The following is a 21,592-nucleotide window of genomic DNA, read 5'->3' as shown; positions in this document are numbered from 1 at the left end:
GATGTGGCCTTTTTTTTTACAACTTATTAGATAATTAACAAGTGGGGAGGGCTGCAGCCTGGTTTTTTACCACTTATAAGATAAATAACAATTGGGGAGGATTGTAGCCAGTTTTTACAACCTATTAGAGAAATAACAACTGGAGAGGGCTCTGGCCTAGTTTATCCAACTTATTAGAGAAATAACGATTAGGAAGGGCTGTAGCTTAGTTTTTACAACTTATTGAAATAACAAGTGGGGAGGGCTCATAGGCGTGCCTACAGGGGGGGCCAGGTGGGCCATGGCCCCCCCTAATGTAATCACTCATATCGGCATTTTCTCTAATGCGTTCGTTAATATTCGTATATTTCTGGCACTTTGACACTCAAACTGTTTTTCAGTGTTGCAGCGTGCTAATTAACAATATTTTTAAACATTTTATCGTTCTGGAAATACAGCCGCCTTAGTTTATTTAAAACATGTCCCTTAAAATGGCCAAACAAAAAAAAATATTTTAAGAGGTTTGTTAAAGTTCTGTTGTCTGAATTGCTGTGTTTGAATTCACTAAAAAGAAGTTCATTTCAAAGGTAGATCTGGACCAAGCTATTGGAAAATTTGAAGGAGAAAAATGTGTAAGTACCCTTTAAACATTGTCTATGAAAAAAAAAAAAACATATTTTCAAGATCTTTAAAATTATACGGATATAAATATTAACTAGTAAACATATCTCGTTGATACTGCACAAAAATATAAACACGGCGATGAGTGAATGTATTTAGGCTATTTAACATTCTAAATTCAGCTTCTGATTTAAAAATTTAGCAGGGCCCCCCCTAATGGAAATGTCTGGGCACGCCTATGGGAGGGCTATAGCCTGCTTATTACAACATATTAGAAATTTAACTAGTGGGTAAGGCTGTATTATGTATTAGTATAGAAATAACAAGTAGGGATGGCTTTAGCCTGGTTTTTACAACTTAGTAGGAAAATTGTGTGAAAATTCATTCTCATAGGCTTATAATGTATAATTTAACTAAATTTTTTATAAAATTATGTTTTAATGTATGTGACATTTCCTGAAAAAAACAATACCTTACAAGGGCAGTTATGAACTTTATCTTTGACCAAAACAAAAAAGCCTAAAAAATATCTTGAATAAAACAATATCATACAAGGGCAAATATGGTAGTTAACTGTGACCAAAACAAAAAGCCTATAAATGGAATTGTGTTTAGGTTTTACCAAGTGGCCGTTATCAAGCCCATTTTCATTGGCTTGTTCCTAGAAAATAAGAGAAGGTTTTTTTATAAAACAGCAAACAAATTCTGTTATTGATATGTCTTCTGAACAAATTTTTACCAAAGACAAGAATATTTCACAAAAAGTCTCATTTTTGTTACTAATTAGAGTATATGTTTTTGTTATACTCACACAAAGTTAATTTTTAAATTTTTATAACATAGTTTATGAACATAAAAATTTGTTTTGATACATGGAATTCTTAGGAATAAATTCACACATAAGAAGAACAGATAAAGATCTCTTCAGGTGTAAAAATAAACTGTATACAGAGCTGTGTTGATCAACTTTGTATGTGTGGCAATGCATTTTGAGCATGCCTTCATTACGTACTTGCAACTCATTGAGTCTTATGTGTAGGAATGAAGAGACAAGTTAGATAAGCTAATGAGATTGTGAAATGTGGGTGCAGGGTACGAAAGAGGCTGTATGAAGCACATTGTGCTGCAATTTTGCGTTCAGACCTGCCTTCTAGGCGGGTGGCGGCACAAGTAGTGTTACAGGAGTTGTTCTGAACTACCTTGACTTCAGTTTTAAATTCATTGATTTTTCAATTAATATTTTAACATGATGGGGTGTATCAATTAAGGGTAGTGACAATAAAACCCCTACAATTAATCGCTGTTTACTAGCAAAAAAAATTTCAATCAATTATCGTGCTCTTTAATTTTTGATGGGATTTCAATCACAATCCCCTCCTAAATCTGAACATGAGTGGCTCAAGCGGTGTTGATTACAGAATTTTTCTGAACCAAGGAATGCCAGATTAAAGAGCTTTTACTCTTTGGGGGAGCGTAGAGCCGGGTTATAGTCGAGGAGAGTGATTAAGTGGGAGGGCAAGGAGGATGGCGATGGATACATCTGTTGTTCTATATTAAAGTTTGTTTGATGAGGTTTGTGTGCTCAGTGCTACTGCTTACAAATTTTCAGTTTAGTTACAAAAAAAAATTTGAAGGTCATTCCAGCCATGATTGAAGGCACCGTCATTTTTTCCTACTCATAATATATGAAAGCATTGAGTGGATATTACGACCGCTACATGGGAAAGAGTTATTGTTGCAGTTTTTGCCTGGCAAAATCCTGGTTTTTTTTGACTTCACTTTTCACTAGCACATGGTCTGTCTGAACTCTTCCAATGTCTTTGGTTTACTAGCATCATCTTTGCTGCTCCCCGCCCCCTCCCTCTGTTCCCCTTTAAGGGTGTACCGCATTTGCACAGTTGGGGCTGATGGTGCAGATGTGAATAGGCACGTCATCATTTGGAGCAGATCTGTCTGACTGGAGCTGGCGAGGTTAGACTGGCTAGACAGCACCATCTGCACCTTACGTCATGAAAAATATTTGCCAATGAGAAGCACGAGTACATATATACAAACTGTAAAATAATTATTTACAAACAAACTTTTAACATTTTGTTTTGTATTTGTTTTCTATTAACTTGCTTCGAAACCAAAAATAAAGTACCCAAAAATGAAAATAAAAATTATAAATGTACGTAGCCAATGAAAGTAACATATATATTAAACTCTTAGTTAAATTTTTAAATAATAAATCAAAATCTGGTAATTATCATGTATACATTGATCCTGTGGTACATGATGCTTACTGTTTTAATTCAGTATGTTAAAAAATCCTGGCCAAACAACAACTCTAATATCACAATATATATATATATATACAATTTATATCAGGTCTTGTGGGATTATTTTTCATTTGTATTCAATTTATGTGAAAATAATTATTTTTTATCACAAGTTTTGGTTAGGCCCAGACTCTATTGACGTAGTTAATTAAAACAGTAAGCATCATGTACCATAGGATCAATGTATACCGAAAGATGCCATCGGGATCAAAGGATAAACTTGGATTCGTGATACAGAACTTTTACCCAAAATTGAATTGTAATGCACAATTCCATTGATCTCTATGTTGTATAAAGCTCTTGAGAAAAGCCAAGGTGAGTATCTATAGCAATCTACTGTGCGCCCTCTATGTATTAGCATGTGAATCAAATGAATCAGACAAGTGATTGTGGCATGCTGCTACATGAAGCATATCTGACAGGGTTGTACAATACAGTCAGGCAGGCCAGACAGATGCAACTTCATGAATTTAACAGGGCCTTTTTTTGATGAGTTTTTGTCTAGCCTGCACCACAGTTTGTGGAACTTTGTCTTGATCGTACTGCCTTAGGCCACTTGTTGGTGAGGGAGTATGCCTGCAAGTCCCACACTCAAATGATTATCATCATGTGGTTGTATTTTTTAGAGCATGATGAAGTTAACTTTGTCGTACTGACATCATGAATATTTATTTAGCATTTTTGCCCCTTTAGATTTTCATCTTGCATATTTTCTTATTGTGTAGGATTATATGCTGTTACCGTTTGTAGTTTTACTGTGATTATTTCATAAATACTTGAGCTTCCTTGTATGTATTGTGGGTACTACAGTATGCAGTGTTTATTAAATACTTTGATGTGAAATTGCCAGGTCCAGGATGCGGAGGACCGATCTTCAACTACGCCGGCACGTTCACGAGCCCTCTGTACCCCAACAGCTATCGCAAGGTTTCCCAGTGCCGCTGGGACATCATGGTCCCCGCTCGACTCGTGCCAGTGATACAGTTCCAGAGTGAGTACCCAGCATGAGGTGCACTCGACACAGAGCCTTGCTTATTCTGTTTTTATTGAAGGCTGGTACATGTGAGAGAACAGTCACAGAAAGAAAACACATTTTTGTGCGAATAAGCAGTCGCACGCATTCACTGGTAGGATCAACTTCCTCTGGCAACAAGAGACGGCAGTAGACTGCAAGTTGAGGGTTTATAGATCATAACTTTGGAACCATGCAGCTGCAGTGTGAAATGTATCTGGTGTGGGCATGCATGCAAGAGAAAGAAATTCACTGCATGTTGAGTGCTAGGGGTGTCTAGATTTGGTGATGAACATTTTGACCACTTCCCAGCATCTTAAAATCTGAGCTGTTGCTGTAAGACAGAAGAGCCCTTGCCATTATAAGCATGAGTTAAAATCTGTGGTGGTTGGTAACTTAAGAAACTATAGGTAACTTCAGCCTTAGAATTTTTCCCCATCCGAGTAATTGATATATTTTTGCATGTAAACAAGAATTTGAAAGGAAAGCTTATGTATTTAAATGCAAGTTTGATATGTGGTAGCTGAAAGTAAGAAGCCAGTGCTAGGTTTGTAATTATTCAGCACAGGTCATTGGTTCTAGACCAGTCACTGGCTGTGTGATGTCTAAACATCCTTGTTTTGCTTTTCATTTATGTTCTCTTAGTTTTATAGCCCATTTAAGAGTCCAAGCAAATAAAGTTAGGAATTTTGAAATTAAATAGCCAGTTTCTTTAATGTGCAGTGATCTCTTTAGAGTCATCTGCTAGCAACAGAGGCACTGCAACAAACACTGTAAAAGATCTGCAGCGCAGTGGTTCAACAGAATGACACAAGTCACTTTGCTGAATGCTCTCAGTGCAGCCTGTAGTGGACCCAGCTTTTCTCTGATTACCATGATGCAATTGGCTGATAATTACGAGCCTCTGCATTTTTATACCATCCGTGTCTCCTCTTATCCTTGGCTCTAGCAAGCGGCTTATTTTGGGGCAGTACCCCACAACCCAACATTCTTAAATACAATTTCTCTCTTCTGTTTCAAAGGCATCTGGTGGGTAATAGATTAGTTGGACTTTTAAATATCAATTGGGAATTTTCGTGCAAGTGGTGAGGATGGCAGGATCTTGTATCCAATTTTGTGCTTCATGAGGCCTTCTTGGTAGTCACCTGAGAATGGAAAGTTTCTGTCCTTGGTTTTGCTATTGTACATGTCAAAAACATTGCATTTAAACACTTTGAAAGTGTTGCAAAAGCTGGACTAATTCTTGGCTTTTTCAGAACTGACAAACATGTGAGAAACTTCATATGCTTCCTTCCCCACAGACAGTATTAAAATTGCACCATAACCCCCCCCCCCCCTTTTTTTTCTCTATCTTTATCTCGTCACACTCTGTATCACCAACACCATTTGCAATGAACAACTGCTCAAGTTGACGTGTAGAGGTGCAAAATCGCTGCCAACACAGTTCAAGTCTCGCTAATGAGTAAGGCGCATAAAGTCAAAGAGAATCTTGATTAAGGTACCGAGATGCTAGAGGAGCATATAAATGTTGAAAATGATTTGGTTCTGAGAGAACAAATTATTTGAAAGACAACAGCTGAGATTTGTTCCAAACAATGCTTGTAATTACAAGACCATAAGGCAGATAACAACATTTTAACCCAATACAAAGACTTAAATAATCTTCAAATTACACAAGGCTTATAAAGAGAAGTTACTGGACGACAGAAAATTAAAGCTTTACCAATAACAGTTTAGCACTCTAAAATATTACATGGCCAGTGGGGCTGATAACAAACAAGAGTGAGTGCAGTCAAACATTATTAGGTAAGTTGTCCCGCAAGACCATCAGGCGGCAAGGTGGAAACAACAGCTACACAAAAGCATGTTCAAAACCTAACACATGCAGAAAAATTAATGGGTAAAGCCCAAACAGCAAAACTATCTAAGAGCAATTCAGTAAATACTGAAAGTTAACTCAGAGATTACAATGAATACAATATGCAATTATTATGCGGCACAGCGTAAACGTTTACAATTAAGGGCGTGAATATTAAAAAGAACAAGACAGTGTGCCCAAACACTTAAGACAAAGCATCACAAAAAAGATGGAGGTTTTAAAGTTTTATTAAGAATTAGAATCAACCACAAAAACTAGACACACAATGAAAGATGAGCCAAACAAGGAATAACATTTCTTCAAGATTTTCAAAGTTTTTTTTAATCCCTTCAGAAGGAGCTCCAGTGAACATCTTCGCAGTCCAAACAAAAGCACGCAGTCAAACTCACAAGTTAACCAGGACAAAGTTTTTATTGTGGTGGACGAAAAATAAATTTGAAAAAAAAAAAACAGTATGAAATTACTTTGCCATGAAAACGCAAAGCCTCGCTGGGACACTCGCCAATGTATTGAAACCTGGTTAAAGACTTCCTAATGCAGGTCAAGGCAGTTACGCTTCCGCTTTTTAAAACAAATAATTATATAAACGCAGATCTCAGCGGAGGGGCAGTAGGGGAAGGAATCAAGGGGAACTGGGTGTGTGGGGGTGGGGGAACATAAAGGAGAAGGGGGAAAGAGAGAAAGGAGAGGTGATGACCGACGATCCACGAAGTCTTCTGAAAGTTGCATAATGCACTCTTTCACAGTAAGACTCTCACAAATGATCTTCCGGGACAAATTTTTCTGCATTGAAGCCAGACATTTCATTTGCTATTTAACATGAATCCTCGTCAGCACTGTAGTATCTCACTCTTTATTTACTTATAATTTACATGCTGACACTGCCGCCATCATGCTCCCATAGTTGACTGCCTTTGTGGTGCACACATGCAGGTGTGCCAATTGTCTGTACACGAATATACCACAACTACACATGGCTTTACACACATACTAAACACAGAGACAAAAAAGCCCAACTTTGTTTCTTACCAGATGGGTCTATAACAGCACCAGAGTGCAAAGCCCCAGATGGCCATGCCTAAGCCCTAAATCAAAATAATCTTTACACAGGCACAATGAATAAAGTATGTGTACATAACATTACTGTAGTTGTGATCTGCTGGTCAATTTTATTTTTCACGGTGGCTTCGTACAATCAGCCCCAGTGTTAAACATTATGATGTGTAGTATTCTTTAAAAAAAATTGTTCAAATGGGATTATGGCTACACCTAGAGTTAGAATCCATATTTATTTGTCAGATTATGTTCTTTGTGCTAAATGCAGAAATATTTTTAAGTAATTTAGTGATTGAGGGTATGTGTAAAAGTTTGAAGTAGTGTGTGAATATATTTTCATTTTTTTTTTTTTTTTTTTTTTTTTGCAGCATTTGATCTTGGTTCAAGCCGCACATGTGAGACGGATTACATTGAAATTTTTGATGTCGACAGTGAGACAAAGGTAGAAACATTTCGCACGAGATACTGTGGAGGGGTAAGTAATATTATGTTTTACACTTTAGGATTACAAATCATAGCATTATGATTTTCTAACACACTGAACATTAATTGTACACAGTGGCAGATGAAGGAACTCCCCTCCTCCCAAAAATATGCAATATATGGGTGAAGGCATAATGCAAGGTGAGCTGTCACAATACCTGATGCATATTGAGAACGCATACCTGATGCAAGTTTTTTTAAAACAAAAATTTAATTTTTCTTTCTTTAACCAAACCTCTTCTGGGAAAAAAAACTACGTATCCACCACTGAGTCTACATTTATGTTGTGTTTCAAATGTAATAAAATTATTCTACAAATTAAATTGCTAAACAGAATTTAAAACAATTAATCTTTAATTACTAATCAGTGATGTGTAAACACTAACCTTGCTAATGATCAAATTCATGTGTTCTCATGTTGCAAATAAACATATAATATGAAACTTGGACACCAAATTGAATGTAGAATTCTTTAAAATAATGCCAAGCGTGATAAATATACGAAAAGTATTCATTTTAGGAAAATCAGTACAACAATTTTTTTCCTCTTTTTAAAATCTAATTATAATGCTGTTTAACTAAATGGTACTATTGATTTCTCAGGGCTAGCCAAACAACAGGTGTACCGAACGTGTCACATTCCTCAACGCTAAATAAGTGACTTTTTCCCTAGACCAGAATTATCATTGCCTGTGTTTTTTTATATTTCTTTAGGCATGTTGGGAGTGAAATTTTAGTATGCACCAGAAATGCAATAAAATAAGCACACATTACACAATGTAAATTAGACAGGTTTGAAATCCAATGCACAAACTGCTACAGCCACGAGCTGAAGTCGTCAAAATGGCAGACCCACGTGTGGCAACATGCACTCATGCATGTGCTTGTGAACATCGAGGAATCTACTAAGCATACTGGTGTTCCAAAGTAAATTTTATGGTAGTGAAACTATCCTGGAATACATTGTGTAAATGTGAATAGAATTGTTTTGGAATGACCATTAGCATTGAAGATATTTAACAATTTGTTGGATCTCTAAAGCATTGTGAACATGGTGTTATCTTTTAGGTATTTTTCAAACTAAAAGTTGCAGTCCAATAGATCATGTCACTTGATATTCGACAAATTATTTTATTAAAATACTGCCCATCTTGTTAAAATTCATTAAATAGTTAATACTTTAAGTTTCAGCACATGTTAGAAATTATACTTCTATGGCATTACTAAAATGTTAACCTGAAACATTTTAAAACACATAATACATTTCTAAGTATATATTTATATATTTGATTTTGCTTGATTGACAGAAATTAGTCTGTAAATACTTCCTAAACCATGGTTTAAACTGGGTTTTTTTAATGTATTTTTGAATAGAATATTTTAATAAATTTTAATGAAAGGTCTAATTCCACTCTAATAACAATAGTTTGCTCATTAATGTTTCTTGTAATACAAGAACAAATAATTATATACTAATCAATATCGTATTATTTAAATTATCTGAATAAGTTGTAAATTATACCCAGCTAAATACTACTCTAAAATTAAATTACATAATTAGTCAATTGTAATAAAAATTGTAGTGAAAAAAGAGAAAATATATAAATTTATTATTTTTAAGAAAATCCTCTGCTGTGGAAAATCCCCTTTCTGTAGAAAACACCCATTCTATGCAGAATCCTCCTCCTGTGGGGAAATAACTGTTCTGTGGTTAAGTCCCAGTCAGATGTGCAGATTTGCTGGACTTCAGTTCTTTGATGTTATAACTTTTCTGGTTCAACATGAGTGGCAGAAAAGGGATGTTGTATGGCTTTCATTTGAACATGCTTAGAACCAAAAACACTAATGTAATAAAAATCCTGGTTCATAAAAAATAACAACAGGTTTTTGGGTTTTTTCCCATTCCTCATTCCTAAAAACAATTTTTAACCTTATTGAGCTGATTCAACATTATTATTATATTATATTATATTATGGCTGCTGGGTACGGTGGGCTAAATACAGTAAAATACCGATATAACGAACTTCACATTAACGAAAATTTCACTTTAACGAACGATTTGAAATTCCCCTCCAATGACTGTACACATACAAGGTTAAAATATTTCAAATTTACGAAATAGATTTTCGTTACAACGAAAGCATTTTACCGGTTTTCTTCGTCAATATCATGCGCATTTACCGACTATTTCGTCTATGCATCAAAATATTTACTTACTGTCGTTCTCTTGGCATAATTTTAATGATTCAACCATTTAACGGCTTTATTTTGTTGTCTATTTACATTGAAAACGGCATTGCCAAGTTTGATGTGCATTTGTTTTCTTTTTTTTTTCTACCCAAGGTATGGCCAACTGCTTTTATTCACGGCCATAGACTTAAAAAATACGTTACTACGTAGGAACTGTTTGTTTGATTGTGCGCACTTCACGTATTTTATTTGTGGCGAGATATGGCCAACGGCTTTTCCGTAGCGGCAACATTTATGAAAAACTTACACAAAGTTAATTCACTGGAAAACTAGATGCCGCTAAAACTGGCATTATCAGCGACTCAATGGTTTCCATCTTCTGCACATATCGTTCAATCTTTGGTCTGTTCGGTTTCCGTTTTCGTTATTGATTGTTTACATTTTGTTGCCATCAGTGAATTTCAGTGACGCGCGGTATTTATTTATGCATTTTTTATTTTTCTAAACAAGTTTCAGTTTAATTTTTATCATCATGGACGATAAAAAAAAAACGGAAACAGTATTCTTTAAAAGAAAAAATGGAAATCTTGAAGGAAGTGAACAAAGGCACAAAAAAATCGCACGTGGCCAAGCAGTTTGGTTTGGCACCCTCTACACTCTCTACAATACTAAAAGAACGGGGGAAGATTGTGAAGATGTATGAACAATCATCGCTCAGTTCCAATCGCAAAAGACTGCGGCAAGGCACAAATAAAGACCTGGAAGAGGCGTTAAACAATTGGTTAACTGACACTAGGGTGCAAAACATCCCAGTTACAGGCCCTATGCTACAGGCCAAAGCCAAACAGTTTGCTTCTTTGATGGACGTTCCCAACTTTCAGGCAAGTTCTGGATGGCTGCATCGTTTTCGAGAACGTTACGGAATATCTTGGAATGTTGTATCAGGTGAGGAACGAGATGCAGACCAATCAGCTGCAGAAAAATGGAAACTAGAAAAACTAGATGAAATTTTGGAAGCATACTCTCCTGAAGACATCTTTAATGCAGATGAAACTGCTTACTTTTACAAACTTCTTCCCAACAAAACAATGTCGCACAAAGGAGAAAAATGCTCTGGTGGCAAACGAGCTAAAGATAGGTTATCAGTAATGTTTTGTTGTAATGCTACTGGTACTACAAAGTTACGACCCTTAATTATAGGGAAGTACAAAAATCCTAGATGCTTAAAAGGTGTGGCATCTCTTCCTGCTGACTATGTCAGTAACAGCCGTGCATGGATGTCGAAAGATGTATTTTCCAACTGGCTAATTAAAACTGATAAAGAAATGCAAAAGCAGAATAGAAAAATTATCATTTTGGTGGACAACTGTGCTGCTCACATTGTTGATGTACGGCTTGAGAACATCAAACTGGAATTTCTGCCTCCAAATTGCACATCAGTGTTGCAACCATTAGACCAAGGCATAATTCAGAATGCGAAAGTCCACTTTCGAAAACGTCTTGTCGAGAGGATACTAATCAACATCAAATTGAAGCTGTCCACCAACATCGATGTCCGCCAAGCAATTCAACTAATAACTGGTGGTTAGTGGAATGTGAAGAAAGAAACCATCGTAAACTGTTGGCGGAAATCAGGAATAACACGGGTGAGTGGCAGCATTACCCAGGGCGAGACAAGTGAACCAAATTCTAGTGAAGAGAGCATTCCTTCAGAACTTTGGCAAGAAGCTGCTGAAACTTTGCAGTTTAACGTTTCCTTTGAAGAGTATGTGTCCGTTGACAATGAAGTTGAAACAACACCACATTTGACTGACAGTGAAATAGTTAACCAAGTAACCCAAAAGGAGGCAGCAGACAGTGAATCTTCTGATGATGAAAATGAAGAAGAGCCAATCACCTCAAAAGAGGCTGTAGTTTCTTTTGAAAAGTTGTCGAAGTTTATTTCCAAAACTGAAAATGTACCAAATAATGTGTTGCAGTCATTACATATTATGGAACAATTTTTACAGCAAACTTTTATAAGTAAGAACAGGCAGACAAAAATTTTTCAATTTTTTGACCAGTCAAAGTCTGTCTGAATAGTTATTTAAATTCACAGGATTTATTATTTCATTCAGTGTGAATGTTGATTCTTTAGGTACTCGTTTCTTATTTATTAAACTAGCAATTTTTTTTAAATTAGTGATTAGATATTTCATTATAAATATTTGCAAGATCATATGAATGCAGCTTATGTACAGAATGTTGTTAAAAAAATGTTGTATCATACATATTATATTCTTTTACAGAGATTGAAATTATTTAATGTTTTTCTCAAAATAAACCACTAACCCTGTAGCATAATGCAGCTCAAATAATTGACGATTATAAGGGTAGGTACATATAGTTCCATTTTGTTTTGCCATTGCATTCTGTAGTATGGGAATAGTATATGTACATTGGGATATTTCAGTTTAAAGAAATTTCAGTACATATAAAGAACAAAATCTCTTGTTATAACGAGATTTTACTGTAGTGGGAAACATGTGTACCGCTGTTGATCTTTTTTGGGAGAATGAATGAAGTTAAAGCTATAAACATTTTAGAAGTAAGTAATATAATGTCGTATAATTGTCTGAGACTTTTTATATTTTTAAAAATATTTCTAATTTCTGAATAAAAAAATATGGGAAAAAGCCATTTTTAACATTATTTTCTTGATTGCAGTAAACAAATGCAGCATAAATATAACAAAAAGCTATGTCTTAGACTCGCGCCTTACCATTTTCTATAGTAATTTGCAACTTGAACATTACTTGAGTAATAATCAGCCCTTAAAACTAGTAATCAAAATTAAATAATTTTGATATTTTCTCTCATGAAAACAGGAAATCTATTTGTGGAGATATGTTGCTTCTATCCCCAACACCTTGAGTGAATGCGGAGCAGACATGCGAGCGATAAGAAAGTGGTGACTCACGTTTCCTGAAACCGAGACGAATTATCGGCAATGGCCTTTTGGTTCGTTGACAGTAGCACAAATAGCTTGTTTCCTTTTCTTATATTATTTATTCTTATATTATTATTTAAAACATTGCGTTTTGAGGATACTTTTATCGAAGCGTGTTATGACGCAGGGCGAGAAAACCCGCGGACTAGCGACATTATCTGGCACGATTCCCACATGCAAAGGTCTGGGGATGGAACCCACCGGGGTTCGAACCCGGATCGCTGTGGTGGGAGGCTAGGGTCTTTGCCAGTTGATCTCCACGGCTCCTGCTGTTATTGAACATTGAAAATAAGTTATACAATAAAAATAATCAAAACGGTTTTTTTTCTCTAAATTCCTCCTTCAATACGCTAGTAGAAAGCCTTTCAGGAAAAAATCATTAAACTCAAGAGAACTCAAATTCCAGAAATAAAAACACACTCCCGTCCCTTTAAACTGTTACTTTCGTAATTGAAAACAATAATTTTACATATCACTTGAGAGTTAATTTTCGTAAGCAAAATAGTTGCTTGGAACACAACCTCAACATTCCCAATATCAGCGAATTTGTATGAATCTGGAATACTGTTTTTACTTTTTTTTTTAATTTTTATGCTCGATTTTAAATATTGGGATGCACAAGAAATTTTTTTAAACGTTCTGTGTGTTTAGAAAAATTAATTTATATTTGAAATTATATTAATTACATTAAAGTGCTGCAAAATACAAGTATTAAGCTGTGGTTCACTCTATATTCATTTACAGCTCCTCACAAGTCTCTCTTATTTGGCCCTGAGCTTCTTGTTGGGCTGTTATTATGTATAAGGGATCCTTAATATCCATCTTGTCAAATCTTTTTGAAAAAAGAGGGTTTACTATTTCCTGCAGCAGACATTCCTTGTCGAATCTGAAACAAACATAAATATAAATTCGCTCAGGTATGTTGTATGTGTGTAACATAAACTTTAATTATATTTTTATTTTAACACTGCAAGTTCTCTGTATATGTTAAGCTATTGATAAGAATACATATTTGAGTAGTAAATGTGTGTTTGTACCAAAATAGCTTACGAAAAAACTACCAGTAATGCAATGTATATGTTGTAAATGGATATCAGTGTTGTAAAAACCTTACTGAGAAAGATGTGTTACAAAAAATAAGAACCATAGAGGCATATAAATGTAGACTTAATTTACCACCGCTGTATGAACTACACATTTTACTGCTCTACTCAATAATTGTATGTAAAATAATCAGAAAAATACCTGCACAAATATGCTTCCATTTTTTCGCACCAGAAAACGTCGTTTTTTTCGATAATTTCATGCCATCCAGTGGGATGTGTAAAGCACAAAGTAACAATATTTTCTTCCCGTTATGTGCATCTGCCCAAGCACTTAAAAAAATTGTTCGAATCACGTCTGATATGTTTTATGCCACAAATATTGTACAAATTGAATCTAAAAGTTCATTTTCAATAAGTGGTCATTGTATTTAGCAATACTAAAGAGCTAAAAGGAACACATATATAGCTGAATATGATAACCTGTCCATTATCGATAGCTTCTTTCGGACTTTGGTACTTATCTGCTGAAAGAGGGCACTTAATTTCTATAATGGCATCGTCACGCACCAAACCATCTGCAATAGAATTTTACATGACTTCTGTATGACTTATATTAATCATAAAACAGAAATTACATTATCAAAATTTAAAAAAATATATATAATTTCATATTTTAAATGTATCTGGAGTTGCACCAAGAAAAAGATATTCAGAATCTATGAATAAGCCACACACTGTTGCCACTATTTCATGATCTTCGGCCATTTTACACTTGGCTACAGGTTCGTTGACAATACCATACTGTGTACCTTTCGTGCTGAAGTTTCCCTAAAATATGGAATGAACTAAGTTTTTACAAGATGTTTTAGCCCTCATTTTACAAACCCTGCCGAAATGGGAAGCAGTTAGTAACTTCCTTCTCTCTGTATTCCACACGTGGCATCTGTATTGCAACAAAGTCGTTCTCTGTAGCTCATTTCGCTCTTCTTCGGTCCGCACGAGACTAGCAACGAAACTTCTTTTCTTTTCCTCAAGCTCTGATGCTGTAATCGTAATCTCTGGTTGATCTTCCTTTGCCTGTACCAAACCATAGTGCTGATCTGCAGTATAAAGTATTTTTTCGCTTTCATTTGTATCTAGGTATTGTGCAACCGTTGATGTTTCCTTCTTTGTCTTGCTCGTTGTTGCTGGTCGATGAATGTTTTTGTGTACATTCCTAGAACAAAAAAAAATGTACATGTAATAAATTATAAAACAATTTCCCTTATTAACTCCGTTAAATTTTGTACACTGATAATATGTTTGAAATACAGCTGACCCTGATCCTTTTGTGATGTAATTATTTTTAGAAATAATTGCATATTGGCTTCAAAAGTTTAGGGAAGACACTTTCATAATATTGCACACACCCCATAAACAAGTTGGCAGTGTGGATGTCAATAAAACACTTAATGGCTGCCCCTAAATATTTCTTGTAGTGCTCAATATTGTGGTTACCTGAAATAAAATTTTCTTCATATATCACCCACAATACAGCTTTCATTACAACACGAGCCTGTATTATTTTGGCCTGGCATGGGCGAGATCGTAGCTGCTGCCAAGTCATTAGCATTGCTCCTGAAAGTAAAATATAACTTTCATATTATATTTCATACAAAGATTTTTTGTGAAATTTTGTGAATGAAGGGTATAATGGTTGGGTATTTGTATTGTTAAAATAAATATACATATACACTATATGTCTGTATTCTCTGCCATGATTTCAACCCACTGGCTCATGATGCAGACATTTTGTGGACATGGTTACGTTATCGAATTAAAATTCATATTACTGTCTATGTTTAAGGCCATGAACGGGAGCTTTTAAAATACTGATGCAAATTATTCAAGTACTTCGTACCGAAATGCATTGAAGAAACTCAAGACAGTGCGTATGCACTGCAATGGCGATGTAAAAAAATAGTTATTTAATTAGTAACTTGCCGCCCATTGCAAAAATCATTTAAAAATAACAAGCAAAATGTTTCTCTTAAAAAAATTATTTCGGGAAGAACTGTAACACTTACTATCAAGGTCTTACAATGAACATCACTTTCAACTGTTTTTACACTTTAAGAATATATAATATGATAATTAATACAAAATGCGTGTTTTGAAATTAAATCCCTTAAGATTTTTACTTACTGAACTAGCTGTTGCTTTCTTTTCTTCCACCAAGCACGAGAGATTTTCTTTCTTTACTCTCTTCTGATACATTGTCTTACACGTAGACTTGTATTTTCTTTTGAGAATAGCCAACTTTTTTTCTGCGACATTGCACATGAAAAAAACGTAATGTTATGTTCAACTAGCCCAGAATGTCTGCGCTACACCTTCGGAAAGCAGTTTGAGAGAAGAACCGGTTATCGGCAACATAATCTTCGCGCGTATTGTGTCTCACATTTGTTGCCCTTGGACTCGCAGTGGAAGAAGGGTCTAACGATCAGGCAGGGAAATATACAAATGTTGAGCTAGATAGGCGCGTTGCCCTTGTCACGGGCAGCCTTATGCTATTAAAAAAGTTTAAAAAAAAAAGTTCCAGTAAAGAGCTTTGAACCATGCTCCTTGAGATTCACAAGTTCTTGTAATAATACCACTGTGCTGTCAGGACTACTAGGAGTTGGTAGGGAAAATACATGTTCAAATAATTGTAATACCAGTTTTCTTACATTTTTTAAAACTTTTGACTACGACTATTTTAGTTTACCAAATATATTCTAGGGTAGTTTCCCTATCGTAAAAGTTTCTTTTTGCCACCAATGTGTTTGGTATATACCCTAATTTTTATGAAAGTGACTGTATGTACGGTTTTGTTTTGACACATGAATCCGCCATCTTTGTGTCACTTTTCCATTATTCGCTTCCGTTACATTTTCACAAACTTACTCGACTACCAAATGCAGTATACTGAGAGCTAAGATGTTTACACATAGAAAACCTTAAAGTGGATGTTATATAAAATAGATTTATAATGTTGTTTTTTATGAATCACATGTTAAACTTTCAACTGTATATTAAAAACTATTTCTAAGGAAAAACCTTGGATATATATGTCAATAATATTACTTTGTCATTTCAGAGATTTAAAATTTCCAGGTTGTAGTTAAATCCTAAAAATCAACTTTAAAAAAATACATGACTACATTATACAAATATTCAACATATTCAATAGTCTATAGCTAGGAATCAACTAGAGAGTATGAAAAAAAGAGTAGGGGTTATTGATTTGGAGATTTATTTTTGTGATATTGGACCCTAGCTATACTTTTGGAAAGGGATTTAGTCACTCATTGAGTGAAGATCCGACAAGAGACAGTCCTAGGGTGCAACTTCACTCTCAGGACTGCTAGGAGAAACAGCTTGATCTGTAAAGTTTATTGTGAATACTGTGTTTTATTCAAGTTTGAAAAGTAGGTGTGCAACTTTTATGCGAAAAAAGGATTTTTTACGTGAAGTTATTCATAAAAACAAAACCTCTTCATGGAAAGTAGGTTTATTTAAAAAGTAGAGTATACAATAGTATGACAAACAATTTACAAACGTTTTGTCAACTTTACATTGAAAAACCAAAACTGTGACCCGAACGCAAGCTGGGACTTACGCTTAACTATCGTCATAGTACACACTTAGCACGAAAGAGTGCGGGTTATCAAAAGTAATTAACTCGGCACTAGACAGAGCATGACGTTGCATGTAATCGGCAGATATCAATATTGATATCCAACTAAATGTGCGTGCTCTATACGGGAATCAACATAACCAAACATGAATAATGCTAACTAGAACTGGCTACATGTTTATAAGCGGTACACAGCAGCGACGAAGACGAACAGATAACGGTTATAACGTTTGAAAATGTCTTAAAAGAAAATTTACACATCAAACAACTTCGTATTTCTGTTAATTAAATAAGTAAGTAGTAATATCCGAATGAATATTAGATTTCAACTTTAAAATACATCATTTTATACGGGAAAACTACATACACAAAGTGCTCGGAATCTAACAGCGGGACCAAAAACGTTTGTGCGAGAATTTTTTTTCTTCCAAATTTTGACGCCCTAAAATAAAACGGTATGATTATGCGAATGCAACAATTATGCGATAAACTACGATACCTACCTACCCTGTTATTTTCAATACAATGTGATATATGCTAAACATAGGGTATTCCATGTGCCTCATCACTGCACACAAAGAAAGTAGGCAACTCAGTAGTAGTTCCAGGTTTAACATGTTTGCTATCATTCCATTACACGTCTCCACTATTGCTACAAACAGGAGGTCGTCAAGCGCGAAGCAGCATATCTGCTCTCGACAGCAGTGAACGATAGTGGGGTAGCATTGGGACAAGTTGTTGTCACTTACCAATAATACACAAGTTATAACAAAATAAAAACATTACTGGAAAGGATCATTGCATTATAAACAAATTTCTAAAAATAATCTATTATTTTAGGAAAACCGATTCAAAATTAACAGCAAATAGATTTAAGGATATTGTTCAAGACTCATTGCATAATGGAGACATTCAGGCAAGTATTATTAGGATAGAACCATGTCAAGTAGAAACAACAAATAATTAAAAAAATAAAAAACTGAAGGAATATTAATAACAACAAAGACCAGTGATGTACCTAAGACATGAGACATGGTTCTGAGACAAGAGATCGTGTGTGAGGGTTGATGAAAGTTTTTTATTTTGATTTTTTTTTATAGTAGTGCATGCAGTTTTCTCCCCATTCTTTATTTTAGGCATCCTCCCATTAGGCTATGATTTAAGAAACCACAGCAGCAACCATACATAATAGTTAGAGTCCTTATTAATGTATGGGGTACTTTAAATTTATCTTTTCATCCCCCCTGTTAATTTCAATCTGCTACCAATCATAGCCATGCACACACAAACACATAAACACATGTGTGTGTGCACCACATGTGGCGAAGCTAAGGTGGATGGTTTGGAAACAGTCCTTGTCAAGTCATGAGCATTGCGTTGGTACCAAGTGGTGCAGAGCTCACTATTAACATGCCATTATTATTACCTTGTCTTTTTATTCTTTCCTTATTTTCTGATTATTTAATGTTATATTTTAAATGCACATTTTTTGTTAATCGAAGTTTTTTAACTGAGTTTCACATGCTCAGTGCTGCTGAGAACAATATTTCAGTTTTATTTTAAAAATTTCCAGGATAATCCAGCCAGGTTTGAAGGCACCACTTCTCAAGTTGCTGTCCGTTACGTAACCAGCATACACAACGGAGGGACCGGCTGGGTGATCAACTTCATCGCACACACTCCAGGTAAACCATTGATGCACTTCTATAGCTTCAGATTTTCTCAAAGACAGGCAGCTGTGCAGCATCTATTTGGCACGACAGCAAGGGCAGGATTTATTGTGTTGAGAGTGACCGGTGGTGCGTGATGTATGTGGCCGACAGGTTTGTAAGTATTTGAGGGGCACGCCTATAAAGGAGTGTATCTGTGTATCTGTGTTAGTGAAGCAAAATGATAAGTACAAGGCTCGTGGTGCTTCTAGCGCAGTATCCCCTCTAAACACAAGGCTCTGAACTAGCACGCAGACTACTCGCTGTGCATAGGGCAACTATGAGATTTGAGTGATAACCGTAACACTAGATGGCGGAGAAATGAAAATTAACTTGTACTGCAAGGCCCTTCAGAACTTTCTAGAATCTGTATTGGGAGTTTTTTGTCTAAATTATTCTGAAAACACATGTTTTTAGACATTTTCAGTCTTCTAAAATAGTTTAAAAATTAAATACATAAACAGAACTACTTATCTGTCTTCAGCATAACCTTAAATGCTTTTCATAAACAAATCCCACTCAAATATCTTGAGCACACCATATGTGTTCCCGGAAAAGCGGAGCCCTCAATCATTCTGTACATGTATTCTGTGACTTTAATTGCATTCTGATTCGTAATAACATCAGCAAGTTCACTAAACATGCACTTTTCTTTTGTTTCAGGAACAACAATAAGAAACTCTGTAACACCCACATAATGAATCACTTATTTCAAAACTACTGTGTACATAACATTTGTAGGTAAAAATCTTTGTAAATGTAACATATTCAAACTTTTGACAATAAAAATATATATATTTTATCACTGTTGGATTCTGCTATTTTGGTTGCTTTTTTTTTTTTTTTTTTTTTTCTTCCTAAGAAAGCTTCATTTTTTTTCTAACTAAGGACATACTATAGCCTGAATTACAATCGCCCATTCTGTCCGTCTATCAGTTGCTGAGTGATTTACATAACTTAGCTCATCTGACATAATGTTCCTACATTTCAATGAAGCAAAGCACTTGTACCTCATTAAAATAATTTTTTTTTTCACTTTGTTATTTATTTTCACATTTCCCTAGTTACCGTGCATAATTAATACACTTCTGTGACTCAGAACATTTTTGTTTCAAAAAACAGCTTTTGAAATGTGTTCAAATGCAAGTTAAAAAATAATTTGGAAGCAGCTAAACAGTCAAACAAATTTTAATACCTTATATAAGATTTAATACGCGAAAAACCTGGCTGACATTTGGATGTTATAATTTCACCCATCTGTCAAAAGTTTGGTAACTTAATACCTTTTAACAGGCGGAGGCAACAGGCTATTGTAATTCCGGTCTATTTCTTCCTTATTTGTGTAAGGAGACTTCATAGACAACTACAAGTTGTTTTTAACTTTTATAGTGTAAAGTATGAATGCGCTACAATCTTGTTGTAAAATTAAAAGACCATTGCACTTTAAATTTTTTACTGTATTTACCAGTGTATGGGTCACACATTTTATGCCAATTTTTAGTTTTAAAAAAATTGTCGTGTGACCCTTACGCAAGCGTTTCACTTTGAGTTTAAAAAACATTGCACTGTGTGGTTCAACATGTGTGCAAATAACTAACTTATGTTAGTTTTTAATAAATATAACTCCCCGAGTAAGTATAATTTATTTAATCAGCAATTAAAAATAAAATATCTCTGCAGTAGTGTGAAGCTCCGTGTGAGCAGAGCACGTCTGCCATCTGCCCGGTCAGCACCAGCAGGTAACGTGTCTACTGTGCTGTGGAGGGAAAAATCTAAATTAACCAGCTACAGAGAGAGAGAGACAGAGAGAGAGAGAGAGAGACAGAGAGAGAGAGAGACAGAGAGAGAGAGACAGACAGAGAGACAGAGAGACAGAGAGAGAGAGACAGACAGAGAGAGAGAGAGACAGAGAGAGACAGAGGGAGAGAGACAGAGGAGTCAGAGAGAGAGAGAGAGAGAGAGAGAACATGTGTGTGTGTGTGTGGGGGGGGGGGGGGGGTTGGTGTTTGCACGTGGCATTGTTGGTTCCCCCTCCCTCTCATCGTTGCAATGTCTGTAATGTCCGTGAAGTCTATCTTGTCTATCTTGACAGGTGTTTATAGATGCAACTGTGCCCAAAACAATGTTTTTCCAGAGATTTCCCATGCTTTTTTCAACCGAGTATTTTGTGACAAAACTACAGCCATCATTGAGGTTTATAAGTGCACTTTTTTTATGAAACTGACAAAGATTAGCTTGCTGCGTCTCCTCACTCCACAGCAAAGGGATGGATAAAGAAATTAAATTTCATATATGAAAGGGAGACAGAACTGTAAAAAATAAAAGTGGTCTCCTTTTGTCTTTTTGTTAGGTAAAGCGGGAACTGGAGTGATTGTAAATATGAGAAGGGGGAAAGTGGGCCACATCGCACCCTCCTGTAGCAACAGACAAAGAAGAGCCGAGGGTCAACGCAATGCTGTATTTCTTGTGCGCCAATAAGCTAAGATACTCAACACCAAGACTTCACTTATATCCATGAAACTCTAGTGAAGGTAGATATATGGTGTAACCCTTATGCGGGTAAATATGGTACTTAAATTGAGATCAAAATACTTTGTATCTCCTGTGTTATAAATACCCATGGCGTGATGTTTTCAGAAATGGTGACC

At 35.4% G+C, this 21,592-nt stretch overlaps 1 protein-coding gene across 1 annotated transcript in view; it reads left to right on the top strand.

Annotated features, from left to right (window-relative positions):
* LOC134533174 (cubilin) overlaps positions 1-19,746 on the top strand; it is a 343,648-nt gene extending 323,902 nt beyond the window's left edge. The window contains exons 67-70 of the mRNA XM_063370538.1: positions 3,772-3,912; positions 7,237-7,343; positions 18,809-18,920; positions 19,608-19,746. Of these exons, the coding sequence (XP_063226608.1) occupies positions 3,772-3,912; positions 7,237-7,343; positions 18,809-18,920; positions 19,608-19,642 (395 nt within the window). The 3' untranslated portion in view covers positions 19,643-19,746. The remainder of the gene's footprint in view (positions 1-3,771; positions 3,913-7,236; positions 7,344-18,808; positions 18,921-19,607) is intronic.
* Positions 19,747-21,592: the final 1,846 nt, after the last annotated feature.

The sequence above is a fragment of the Bacillus rossius genome, chromosome 6 (genome assembly GCF_032445375.1).
Source record: "Bacillus rossius redtenbacheri isolate Brsri chromosome 6, Brsri_v3, whole genome shotgun sequence".
Taxonomy (NCBI): Eukaryota; Metazoa; Arthropoda; class Insecta; order Phasmatodea; family Bacillidae; genus Bacillus; species Bacillus rossius.
Note: the sequence above shows the minus strand (reverse complement) of the source record. Positions and strands in the feature narration are given on the sequence as shown.